Here is a 14,448-nt window from a genome sequence, read left to right as displayed (position 1 = left end):
CAAAAGGAAGTGTTCCCAGATGTCTCGCATCAGCAGGAACCAGCTGGAAGATTTTGAGAACAAGTGTCACGTTCTGAATTCATCACTCGTCCCAATGTTCTCATCAGTAAATGACAGAACTAAACGAGTATCAATGATCTACTAGAGATCTTTGGGAAGACAAAGATCTACTGTCAAAGTAGATATACTGTCACAGTAGATTTTTTCTATGAGAATTACAAACGTACCAAAGACATTTGCGTCACTGCTTATATTTGTCTTCTGTTGTTTGTGAATGAGCACTAGGCATTTGGTGATATAATAGTAAATATGTAGTTTAGCGGCTCCACGAATATTTATTTTTTCGTAATAAATATATTTGATTTGTATTGAATGACTAATCAATCACTACTACATTATTACAGTTGTGAATTTTTAGCATAATGTCATCTCAAACAGCTCAGATAAAATTTGCAATTGACGGAAACAGAATCAGAAATTGTCAGGAATCGTGGACAGAAAACTTTGGTATAATAAAAAAAAAGGATGATGAAGCATCATGCATCAGTTGTGTGCAGTACTTCTTCCGTAGAGCAACATGATAAAACTGTTCATAAATGGCTTTATGATAAAAGTGAGCAAGAATACATTGATCGAGAAATCAGCAACACAAAATATAATCGAATGTTATAACTAATAAAAATTCAGGTTGTTGAAACTAACAACTTAGTTGTTGCTGGGTTTCAAATGACATAGATAATTGATAATCGTTGCAGACCACTCAGTTATGAGGTATATATGTTAGAGAATCGTGGTCAAAATGTGCTCCTTTTCTTTTCGACCGGTTTCCAGCAAAAGACAAAATTATTCAGCGCATTATGAATTTACAAGTGATTGAAACACAGTTAAAAGATAAAAAATTCAAGTTGGGAACTAACATAGCAGAACAGCTAACAAAAGATAACGGTTCTTGTAAATTCCCATCAATTTGTCTTCTTGATAACACTGACGCTACATCATCAGCTATCAGTTAAAATCCCCACTTCAGTACGGGTGATAAAGACGTGAAAAACTGGTTAACTTGATAACGTTACTTGAACATACCTCACGGGCTGAATTATACCAGGCAGTAGTAGTATTGTCTAAACGACAGGTTAAACTTTCCAAATTAGTTGCTGTGACAACTGATTGTGCACCCTAGCATGACTGATACAGAAAAAGTTTTGTATGTTTGCAAAATATGCTAGGCATTGCTGTTATTATATACGATGAGGCTTTGTATATAAAAGCTGGCCATATGAAGACATATCACGTGAAGAAGTGATGAAAATTTTAACCAAGATATTTAATTATATTTCTACATATGCTTTGAAAAAATTATGTCAGAATTTACTGACCTCGGTGACCTCAGTGTACACTGGAATACTATATATAACAATATCTATTGGCTTAGGAGAGGTTGTCCTTGAAAGATTTGTTGAGTGATTGAATGAAATTCGCAAATTTTTTTGATAAATGAAACATTTTCTTTTTAAAAATTATCTGAAGCTGCGTTAATTTTTTTTAGACGTTTTTTTCACTAACTTCACCTCACAGGTAGTCTGGTAGCAGAGTGGACAGCGCACAGGACTCGTAATTCTATGGTCCGGGTTCCATTCCCGGACCAAGCAGAATCAAATTGGCAAAGTTTCTTTCACCCTCAATACCCCTGTTACCTAGCAGTAAATAGGTACCTGGGAGTTAGACAGCTGTTACGGAACTGCTTCCTGGGTGTGTACTCACCTAGTTGTACTCACCTAGTTGTGTTTGCGGGGGTTGAGCTCTGGCTCTTTGGTCCCGCCTCTCAACCGTCAATCAACAGGTGTACAGATTCCTGAGCCTATCGGGCTCTGTCATATCTACACTTGAAACTGTGTATGGAGTGAGCCTCCACCACATCACCCCCTAATGCATTCCATTTGTCAACCACTCTGACACTAAAAAAGTTCTTTCTAATATCTCTGTGGCTCATTTGGGCACTCAGTTTCCACCTGTGTCCCCTTGTGCGTGTTCCCCTTGTGTTAAATAGACTGTCTTTATCTACCCTATCAATCCCCTTCAGAATCTTGAATCTGGTGATCATGTCCCCCCTAACTCTTCTGTCTTCCAGCGAAGTGAGGTTTAATTCCCGTAGTCTCTCCTCGTAGCTCATACCTCTCAGCTCGGGTACTAGTCTGGTGGCAAACCTTTGAACCTTTTCCAGTTTAGTCTTATCCTTGACTAGATATGGACTCCATGCTGGGGCTGCATACTCCAGGATTGGCCTGACATATGTGGTATACAAAGTTCTGAATGATTCTTTACACAAGTTTCTGAATGCCGTTCGTATGTTGGCCAGCCTGGCATATGCCGCTGATGTTATCCGCTTGATATGTGCTGCAGGAGACAGGTCTGGCGTGATATCAACCCCCAAGTCTTTTTCCTTCTCTGACTCCTGAAGAATTTCCTCTCCCAAATGATACCTTGTATCTGGCCTCCTGCTCCCTACACCTATCTTCATTTCATTACATTTGGTTGGGTTAAACTCTAACAACCATTTGTTCGACCATTCCTTCAGCTTGTCTAGGTCTTCTTGAAGCCTCAAACAGTCCTCTTCTGTTTTAATCCTTCTCATAATTTTAGCATCGTCCGCAAACATTGAGAGAAATGAATCGATACCCTCCGGGAGATCATTTACATATATCAGAAACAAGATAGGACCGAGTACAGAGCCCTGTGGGACTCCACTGGTGACTTCACGCCAATCGGAGGTCTCACCCCTCACCGTAACTCTCTGCTTCCTATTGCTTAGATACTCCCTTATCCACTGGAGCACCTTACCAGCTACACCTGCCTGTCTCTCCAGCTTATGTACCAGCCTCTTATGCGGTACTGTGTCAAAGGCTTTCCGACAATCCAAGAAAATGCAGTCCGCCCAGCCCTCTCTTTCTTGCTTAATCTGTGTCACCTGATCGTAGAATTCTATCAAGCCTGTAAGGCAAGATTTACCCTCCCTGAATCCATGTTGGCGATGTGTCACGAAGTCCCTTCTCTCCAGATGTGTTACCAGGTTTTTTCTCACGATCTTCTCCATCACCTTGCATGGTATACAAGTCAAGGACACTGACCTGTAGTTCAGTGCCTCTTGTCTGTCGCCCTTTTTGTATATTGGGACCACATTCGCCGTCTTCCATATTTCTGGTAGGTCTCCCGTCTCTAGTGATTTACTATACACTATGGAGAGTGGCAAGCAAAGTGCCTCTGCACACTCTTTCAGTACCCATGGTGAGATCCCATCTGGACCAACCGCCTTTCTAACATCCAGATCCAGCAGGTGTCTCTTGACCTCCTCTCTCGTAATTTCGAACTCCTCCAAGGCCGCCTGGTTTACCTCCCTTTCTCCTAGCACAGTGACCTCACCCTGTTCTATTGTGAAGACCTCCTGGAACCTCTTGTTGAGTTCCTCACACACCTCTCTGTCATTCTCTGTATACCTGTCCTCGCCTGTTCTAAGTTTCAATACCTGTTCTTTCACTGTTGTTTTCCTTCTGATGTGACTGTGGAGTAGCTTTGGTTCGGTCTTGGCTTTGTTTGCTATATCATTTTCAAAATTTTTCTCTGCTTCTCTTCTCACCCTGACGTACTCATTCCTGGTTCTCTGGTATCTCTCCCTGCTTTCTGGTGTTCTGTTATTCCGGAAGTTCCTCCACGCCTTTTTGTTCAGTTTCTTCGCTTCCATACATGCCCTATTATACCATGGATTCTTCTGTTGCTTCTCGGATTTTTCCCTTTGGGCCGGGATGAACCTGTTTACTGCCTCCTGACACTTTTGGGTAACATAGTCCATCATACCCTGTACAGACTTGTCTCTGAGGTCTGTGTCCCAAGGTATTTCACTTAGGAAACTTCTCATCTGTTCATAATTCCCCTTTCGGTATGCCAGCCTTTTGATTCCTAGTTCTTTTTGGGGGGAGATAAGTCCTAGCTCTACCAGGTACTCAAAGTTCAATACACTGTGGTCACTCATTCCCAAGGGCGCTTCCATCTTAACTTCCCTTATATCCCATTCATTTAGGGTAAATATCAAATCAAGCATTGCTGGTTCATCTTCTCCTCTCATTCTTGTTGGCTCTTTGGTATGCTGGCTTAGAAAGTTTCTTGTTGCCACGTCCAGCAGCTTAGCTCTCCATGTTTCTGGTCCTCCATGCGGGTCTCTGTTCTTCCAATCTATCTTCCCATGGTTGAAGTCTCCCATAAGTAGTCCAGATCCATTCCTGCTAGCAACAGAAGCTGCTCTTTCTATTATGTTAATGGTGACCATGTTGTTTCTATCATATTCCTGTCTAGGTCTTCTGTCATTTGTTGGTGGATTATATATGACTGCGACTATAATTTTTTTCCCTCCATTTGTTACAGTACCTGCTATGTAGTCACTGAAACCTTCACAGCCCTGAATATCCATCTCCTCAAAATCCCAGCCTTTTCTTACCAGCAGAGCTACACCACCCCCACCTCTTCCTTCCCTCTCTTTCCGCATAACATAATAGTCCTGTGGGAACACTGCATTTGTTATTGTTTTCGTGATCTTTGTTTCTGTGAGGGCTATTATGTCTGGGTTTTCCTCTAGTACCAGTTCTCCAAGCTCATTTGCTTTATTTGTAATTCCATCTATGTTAGTGTACATCGCTTTGAGGCTCACTTTCTTCTGTCCCTTCTCAAATCGCCTCCTTGGTGAGTGTTCTGCTGGTGGGGGAGGCTGTTCCATGGGTGTGAGGACCTGTGAGGTGGGTAACAGGATCTCAGAGGATACTGGAATGAGGGGCGGGGGATCCAGTGAAGGGGGAGGGACAGGGAGGGTATGGGGTGAAAGGGGAGGGAGGACGGGAAGGAAAGGGGGGGAGGGAGGACTCGGGAGGAGGGGAGGGGTAGAAGGGTGGGGATTGGGTGTGGGGGGAGGGAGATTTGGCTGAACTTTTGAGTGGGGGCAGGGAGGGTTTGGGGTAGGGGGGTTTTCTATGCAGACTATGTGTGTGTGTGTGTGCGTGCGTGCGTGCGTGCGTGTGTGTGTGTGTGTGTGTGTGTGTGCGTGCGTGTGTGTGGAAAAAAAATAGTAGTTATTAACAGTTGAGAGGCAGGCCATAAGAACAAAGCTCAACCCCTTTAAACACAACTAGGTTAATACAGTTACATGACTTGAACGCCAAATTACATGGATCTGGCAAAACACTTGATGTTAGATAATATAAAAGTTTTTGAAACCAAACTTAAATTTTTTAACCCGATGTCGAGAATGGAACATTCAAATATTTTCCAAACCTTATAAAACACAAATCACAGATCGAATTCGTAAGAAAACAGACATTCAGAACCTTCAAATGCAATTTTCGAGCATCATTGACTCAACTGCTCATAATTTTTCTTACAAGAAAAGAAATTACAAAATACATAAAGTGTGCAGACAGTAACATTAGACAAATTAAACCTGGAAATGTTGCAGTGGATTGACATGGATAATTTTTCCATGCAGTTGATTTACAAAGCAACTAAATTTCAATGCACAATTTTGTTGACTAAAACTGACTAGGAAATATTGAAAGAGATCAGTTAGTGACTGGATTAGTTTAGAAAATTTCAGAAAATGAAATTCAGAAATTGGAATTCCATTCCTGAAAGTTTTGAGTGTGAAAAATATTGCAGTGGCATTATTTACAGTATTTTCACCAACATATTTTTGTGAGAAAATCCGTAGGAGCCGTGATGAGGGTTCGAACCTATGCGCTGTGAGTTCCCAGGCACACAGCACATTGGTTCGAACCCTCATAGCAGCTCCTACGGATTTTCTCATTGATGCATCACGATAGTGTGATTACGCTTTGTATATTCATGTGAGTAATTATTTTCAGTCATGAACTTTGTCAAGTCTAATTATAGGAGTAGACTTAATGATTAAATTAGTGCTGCAGCATAGCTCTCAAAACAACCAAATAAAAGTGTGATATAAATATGACGTCGTTGGTGGGGCAGCAAACATCTCAAGAATAAAATAACTGTATTTTCTTATACGTTATTTTCTGTTTTAAAATTTTAACTAAAGTGTATAACTTCATATTCACATTTCTTGTTACTTATAAGTTACAGTACAAATTGTATGTAATAATTTTGAATTATCAGGTTAAAAAATATATATTAATAATTTTCAACAGTTAAAAAATTATTTCATATATATATATATATATAAATATATATATATTTATAAAATAATATATTTATATTTATTTATAAAATAATATATAATATATTTATAAAATAATATATATATAAAATTATTTCATATATATATATATAAATAAATATATATATATATATATATATATATATATATATATATATATATATATATATATATATATATATATATATATATATATATATATATATATGTCGTACCTAGTAGCCAGAACTCACTTCTGAGCCTACTATGCAAGGCCCGATTTGCCTAATAAGCCAAGTTTTCATGAATTAATTGCTTTTCGACTACCTAACCTACCTAACCTAACCTAACCTAACTTTTTCGGCTACCTAACCGAACCTAACCTATAAAGATAGGTTAGGTAAGGTTAGGTAGGGTTGGTTAGGTTCGGTCATATATCTACGTTAATTTTAACTCCAATAAAAAAAAATTGACCTCTTACATAATGAAATGGGTTGGTTTATCATTTCATAAGAAAAAAATTAGAGAAAATATATTAATTCATGAAAACTTGGCTTATTAGGCAAATCGGGCCTTGCATTGTAGGCTGAAAAGTGAGTTCTGGCTACTAGGTACGACATATATATATATATATATATATATATATATATATATATATATATATATATATATATATATATATATATATATATATATGTCGTACCTAGTAGCCAGAACGCACTTCTCAGCCTACTATGCAAGGCCCAATTTGCCTAATAAGCCAAGTTTTCATGAATTAATGGTTTTTCGACTACCTAACCTAACCTAACCTAACTTTTTCGGCTACCTAACCTAACTTAACCTATAAAGATAGGTTAGGTTAGGTTAGGTAGGGTTGGTTAGGTTCGGTCATATATCTACGTTAATTTTAACTCCAATAAAATAAAAATTACCTCATACATAATGAAATGGGTAGCTTTATCATTTCATAAGAAAAAAAATCGAGAAAATATATTAATTCATGAAAACTTGGCTTATTAGGCAAATCGAGCCTTGCATAGTAGGCCCAGAAGTGCGTTCTGGCTACTAGGTACGACATATATATATATATATATATATATATATATATATATATATATATATATATATATATATATATATATATATATATATATATATATGCAAACAAGCCTGAATGGTCCCCAGGACTATATACAACTGAAAACTCACACCCCAGAAGTGACTCGAACCCATACTGCCAGGAGCAACGCAACTGGTATGTACAGGGACGCCTTAATCCGCTTGACCATCACGACCGGACAAAAGGAAGTGATAGCCGAAGCTATTTGAACCACTTCCCCGCCTGCACTCGGATGGTAATCTTGGCATTTTATCAAATCACCTCATTCTTTGGGGCACACGTGAGGAACACAAATGCAAACAAGCTTGTTTGCATTTGTGTTCCTCACAAATAACTGGTTAGCTAGATAAGATAATTTCACACTTCGAAGGATTTAAGGTGAGTCCTAACTCCTAGGTTTCATCGATGTAAACCAGGGATCGTTATGTTCCTGCCAGGGATGTCATCATCCAGGAATCCTAAGTTGAGCTCTCTGGTCAATCTGCACGTGATCTCTTTAACAGCCATGCAGAAAAGAAAAGAAAAGGGGCAAGTGGGTCTCCCTGCTGGACACCTGCTGAAACTACTTCATGTTCCTAAACAACAGTGTCGATTCTTTACTGTAACCTGCAGAAACGAAGAGGAGTAAACAAATGAGGCTTGTTCGAACTGCTTTGATGTTCGAAATGGTTCGAAGCTTGTACGAACCATATATCTTTTTTCCTGGTTGAAAGTATTTCCAAACTCAAGTTTAATTACTGTTCTATTTTCCGAGAGGTGATTAGCGTAGGATTTTGTTGTGTGAGCTGCTGCTTCACTGCCATGGAAAGCGCTAAAGCTCTTAGTTAATGGGGTCGAAGCATCATAGCAGCTTTCATACGGAAGTTTTTGACAGCCACCCTGATAAAGAGGTGGTGAAGTGAGTTACCAAAGGCAATAGGTCTCTGATGAAATTATTTGTTGAACTTGTGACTGATTAACCTGGAAACTTGCCTCCTCTTTCCATGACGGAAACGCGGCGAAACAGGAGCAAATTGTGCCATGCATTGACGGTGTCTGGAACACCAAGGTTCTCAGAGAGTATATTTATTTTCTTGAGGTCTGCTTGTTTGCCTGCTCTAAATGGACGCGCTGCTTTTGGAATGTGGGGAAGCATTCTGGTGGTGGATGCTTTGATTCCCCCTAGAAGGTCATCTGATGACTTATGACCTGTCATCAGTTGACTTCCCGTTGGAATATGTGGGGCTGCCTGGGGGACTTGTGGACCTCCTCGCTCTATAGGGACTGTCCATGAGCCCTTATAGCTGTTATGAGTGCGTGAGGTCCCATCGTTATAAACATAGGTTACTAATATTCAGATTGAAAATCCCGAAAAACTTAGTCTGGATGCGTCACGAAGTCAATTATCATTATAACTTAAGATGTGGTTGTGAATGAACTACATTTTTACTGCATGTATTTCTAGTATTGTACGACATTAGAGCGTGTGTCATTATAAACATGGTATACAGCATTTCATTATAAACTGCATCATTATGGCTGATGCCAGTACAGATTTTATCAGAGTTCCGTATATTCTAATGCAAGTGTATATTCTATAATGTATATATGTATGTATGTATGTATGTATGTATACAGTTGCGTAGCTCGTGTGTGAGCCAACTTACAGAGTGCCTTGTGGGTGATGCCCTCAGAACAAGTGATCCTTAGGTAAGGAGGAAGCATTTTGTAGCCCTTAGTGTTAGTCTCCGTCCCGTAGGTCTTCCCCAGGATCTCCAGACACTGAAGACAGCGGCGTGGGAAAGAAATAAAGATGTGTTAACATTATTCATCGTAATATCATCACTATCATAAAAAATCATAGTTCAGTTGGTAATAAAGATGACACTATTATTAGGTCTATGAATATTTACACCCGAGTAATGCTTCATATGAAGCCTATGGGGGGAGGGGACATTTCTTTTCACCTAATGCCTCTGGTCACCTAACAGTATATAGGTACTCGAGATATAGTAAACTGTTGTGGGGTTACATCCTGGGGGAAGATCAGTAGTTCTACCATAGTTGGACCTCGATACAAGCCTGAAGTATATATATATATATATATATTATTAAATATGACCGAAAAAGTAAGATTAATAATTCTAACACGAATTTTCTCAATCTTTCGTACATTACGCTTCACTGTTGGAGGTAAATCAAAAATCACTTCTCCAAAATTCATTTTTATTTCTAGTCTGACGCGACACGGGCGCGTTTCGTAAAACTTATTACATTTTCAAAGACTTCACAAATACACAACTGATTAGAACTTGCGTTTCCCTGATTTTATATCTACATTTGAGTGAGGTGGGAAGGGTGATGTGGCATTACATTTGGGTGAGGTGGGAAGGGTGATGTGGCATTAACACAAGACAGAACACTAGGGGATATTAATAGGGTATTAAAAGTATCAACACAAGACAGAACAGAAACAATGGGTATTGAATAGAAGTGTTTGTAGAAAGCCTATTGGTCCATATTTCTTGATGCTTCTATATTGGAGCGGAGTCTTGAGGTGGGTAGAATATAGTTGTGCAATAATTGGCTGTTGATTGCTGGTGTTGACTTCTTGATGTGTAGTGCCTCGCAAACGTCAAGCCGCCTGCTATCGCTGTATCTATCGATGATTTCTGTGTTGTTTACTAGGATTTCTCTGGCGATGGTTTGGTTATGGGAAGAGATTATATGTTCCTTAATGGAGCCCTGTTGTTTATGCATCATTAAACGCCTAGAAAGAGATGTTGTTGTCTTGCCTATATACTGGGTTTTTTGGAGCTTACAGTCCCCAAGTGGGCATTTGAAGGCATAGACGACGTTAGTCTCTTTTAAAGCGTTCTGTTTTGTGTCTGGTGAGTTTCTCATGAGTAGGCTGGCCGTTTTTCTGGTTTTATAGTAAATCGTCAGTTGTATCCTCTGATTTTTGTCTGTAGGGATAACGTTTCTATTAACAATATCTTTCAGGACCCTTTCCTCTGTTTTATGAGCTGTGGAAAAGAAGTTCCTGTAAAATAGTCTAATAGGGGGTATAGGTGTTGTGTTAGTTGTCTCTTCGGAGGTTGCATGGCTTTTCACTTTCCTTCTTATGATGTCTTCGATGAAACCATTGGAGAAGCCGTTATTGACTAGGACCTGCCTTACCCTACAGAGTTCTTCGTCGACTTGCTTCCATTCTGAGCTGTGGCTGAGAGCACGGTCGACGTATGCGTTAACAACACTCCTCTTGTACCTGTCAGGGCAGTCGCTGTTGGCATTTAGGCACATTCCTATGTTTGTTTCCTTTGTGTAGACTGCAGTGTGGAAACCTCCGCCCTTTTCCATGACTGTTACATCTAGAAAAGGCAGCTTCCCATCCTTTTCCGTCTCGTAAGTGAAACGCAGCACGGAACTCTGCTCAAATGCCTCCTTCAGCTCCTGCAGATGTCTGACATCAGGTACCTGTGTAAAAATGTCGTCAACATACCTGCAGTATATGGCCGGTTTCAAGTTCATGTCGACTAAGACTTTTTGCTCGATGGTACCCATGTAGAAGTTTGCAAACAGGACACCTAGGGGAGAACCCATGGCGACCCCATCTACTTGCTTATACATGTGCCCATCCGGGCTCAAGAAGGGTGCCTCTTTAGTACAAGCTTGGAGTAGTTTCCTCAGAATACTTTCTGGCATGTCAAGAGGAGTACAGGCTGGATCACGATACACTCTGTCGGCTATCATTCCGATTGTCTCGTCCACAGGTACGTTGGTAAACAGCGATTCTACGTCCAACGAGGCTCTTATCCCTGTGGCCCGTGCGCCCCGCAGTAAGTCCACAAATTCCTTTGGAGACTTCAGGCTGAAGGCGCAAGGAACATAAGGAGTCAGCAGGCCGTTGAGTCGCTTCGCCAGTCTGTACGTGGGTGTGGGTATCTGGCTAATGATTGGCCGAAGTGGGTTTCCAGGCTTGTGCGTCTTGACATTTCCATACGCATATCCAGGTTTATATTCCCCAATGATCTTTGGCAGGTGGAGTCCGGATTTCTTGGCGTTCACAGTTTCGATCAGTTTGTTGACCTTTGCTTTTAATTCGGCTGTAGTGTCCTTCGTTACCCTTTGGAACTTAGTTTGGTCAGAGAGTATGATGTTCATTTTCGCCAGATATTCGTCTTTTTTAAGAATGACATATATTGGCGACTTGTCACCTCTCCTGACAACTATCTCCTTGTTCTCACGAAGGCTTTTAGCTGCCGCTTTAAGCTCGGGGGACAGTATGGTGCTTCTGTAGTTGCCTCGATTCTTTCCTCCTTCTGCAATAAGTTCTGCTTGTAAGGTATCTTTGGTTGTGACCTTCTTTTGTGTCTCGAGGTCGAATATGTCGTCCAACAGAATTTCCAACTCTACTTTCCGGGCCATTTCACTCGGTCTGGACATAACATGACAGTTTATGCCCAGATTTAGGAGAGTGACTTGGTCCTCAGTGAGGTTAATTCCTGCAAGGTTCAGGAAGCCATCTCTTGGTCGTGGAATTGCCATAGGTCCTCCATATAATGTTGTTAGTTTCTTGATAATCCTTGTTTCAGTGCTGAGGTGATGTTGGTCTGTGAGGATGTCGAGGTGTTGTTCAATGCGGGTACGGATACTATGGTCGATGTTGCTATTTCTCCACTCGTTTGTAGCATGAAGTAGTTGCGTTTTGTTGTCTTTGATTTCATTCTCTGCCTTGTATATCTGATCACGAATCAGATCCTGGCGATATTTTATCGTGAAGGCTTGATTCCTTGCTGCTGGGTCGTGCACTTTAACATTAGTATATTTTGGTAGCAGTCTTTCCTGTAGACATATATTATTAAATATGACCGAAAAAGTAAGATTAATAATTCTAACACGAATTTTCTCAATCTTTCGTACATTACGCTTCACTGTTGGAGGTAAATCAAAAATCACTTCTCCAAAATTCATTTTTATTTCTAGTCTGACGCGACACGGGCGCGTTTCGTAAAACTTATTACATTTTCAAAGACTTCACAAATACACAACTGATTAGAACTTGCGTTTCCCTGATTTTATATCTACATTTGAGTGAGGTGGGAAGGGTGATGTGGCATTACATTTGGGTGAGGTGGGAAGGGTGATGTGGCATTAACACAAGACAGAACACTAGGGGATATTAATAGGGTATTAAAAGTATCAACACAAGACAGAACAGAAACAATGGGTATTGAATAGAAGTGTTTGTAGAAAGCCTATTGGTCCATATTTCTTGATGCTTCTATATTGGAGCGGAGTCTTGAGGTGGGTAGAATATAGTTGTGCAATAATTGGCTGTTGATTGCTGGTGTTGACTTCTTGATGTGTAGTGCCTCGCAAACGTCAAGCCGCCTGCTATCGCTGTATCTATCGATGATTTCTGTGTTGTTTACTAGGATTTCTCTGGCGATGGTTTGGTTATGGGAAGAGATTATATGTTCCTTAATGGAGCCCTGTTGTTTATGCATCGTTAAACGCCTAGAAAGAGATGTTGTTGTCTTGCCTATATACTGGTTTTTTTGGAGCTTACAGTCCCCAAGTGGGCATTTGAAGGCATAGACGACGTTAGTCTCTTTTAAAGCGTTCTGTTTTGTGTCTGGTGAGTTTCTCATGAGTAGGCTGGCCGTTTTTCTGGTTTTATAGTAAATCGTCAGTTGTATCCTCTGATTTTTGTCTGTAGGGATAACGTTTCTATTAACAATATCTTTCAGGACCCTTTCCTCTGTTTTATGAGCTGTGGAAAAGAAGTTCCTGTAAAATAGTCTAATAGGGGGTATAGGTGTTGTGTTAGTTGTCTCTTCGGAGGTTGCATGGCTTTTCACTTTCCTTCTTATGATGTCTTCGATGAAACCATTGGAGAAGCCGTTATTGACTAGGACCTGCCTTACCCTACAGAGTTCTTCGTCGACTTGCTTCCATTCTGAGCTGTGGCTGAGAGCACGGTCGACGTATGCGTTAACAACACTCCTCTAGAATTATTAATCTTACTTTTTCGGTCATATTTAATAATATATGTCTACAGGAAAGACTGCTACCAAAATATACTAATGTTAAAGTGCACGACCCAGCAGCAAGGAATCAAGCCTTCACGATAAAATATCGCCAGGATCTGATTCGTGATCAGATATACAAGGCAGAGAATGAAATCAAAGACAACAAAACGCAACTACTTCATGCTACAAACGAGTGGAGAAATAGCAACATCGACCATAGTATCCGTACCCGCATTGAACAACACCTCGACATCCTCACAGACCAACATCACCTCAGCACTGAAACAAGGATTATCAAGAAACTAACAACATTATATGGAGGACCTATGGCAATTCCACGACCAAGAGATGGCTTCCTGAACCTTGCAGGAATTAACCTCACTGAGGACCAAGTCACTCTCCTAAATCTGGGCATAAACTGTCATGTTATGTCCAGACCGAGTGAAATGGCCCGGAAAGTAGAGTTGGAAATTCTGTTGGACGACATATTCGACCTCGAGACACAAAAGAAGGTCACAACCAAAGATACCTTACAAGCAGAACTTATTGCAGAAGGAGGAAAGAATCGAGGCAACTACAGAAGCACCATACTGTCCCCCGAGCTTAAAGCGGCAGCTAAAAGCCTTCGTGAGAACAAGGAGATAGTTGTCAGGAGAGGTGACAAGTCGCCAATATATGTCATTCTTAAAAAAGACGAATATCTGGCGAAAATGAACATCATACTCTCTGACCAAACTAAGTTCCAAAGGGTAACGAAGGACACTACAGCCGAATTAAAAGCAAAGGTCAACAAACTGATCGAAACTGTGAACGCCAAGAAATCCGGACTCCACCTGCCAAAGATCATTGGGGAATATAAACCTGGATATGCGTATGGAAATGTCAAGACGCACAAGCCTGGAAACCCACTTCGGCCAATCATTAGCCAGATACCCACACCCACGTACAGACTGGCGAAGCGACTCAACGGCCTGCTGACTCCTTATGTTCCTTGCGCCTTCAGCCTGAAGTCTCCAAAGGAATTTGTGGACTTACTGCGGGGCGCACGGGCCACAGGGATAAGAGCCTCGTTGGACGTAGAATCGCTGTTTACCAACGTACCTGTG

At 40.6% G+C, this 14,448-nt stretch overlaps 1 protein-coding gene across 1 annotated transcript in view; it reads right to left on the bottom strand.

Annotated features, from left to right (window-relative positions):
* The window catches only part of LOC123752573 (nicotinamide phosphoribosyltransferase), a 76,819-nt gene that overhangs the window by 35,201 nt on the left and 27,170 nt on the right, over positions 1-14,448 (bottom strand). The window contains exon 5 of the mRNA XM_069305384.1: positions 8,975-9,089. Within this exon, the coding sequence (XP_069161485.1) occupies positions 8,975-9,089 (115 nt within the window). The remainder of the gene's footprint in view (positions 1-8,974; positions 9,090-14,448) is intronic.

The sequence above is a fragment of the Procambarus clarkii genome, chromosome 54 (assembly GCF_040958095.1).
Source record: "Procambarus clarkii isolate CNS0578487 chromosome 54, FALCON_Pclarkii_2.0, whole genome shotgun sequence".
Classification (NCBI taxonomy): Eukaryota; Metazoa; Arthropoda; class Malacostraca; order Decapoda; family Cambaridae; genus Procambarus; species Procambarus clarkii.
This window is presented reverse-complemented; position numbering and strand designations above follow the sequence as displayed.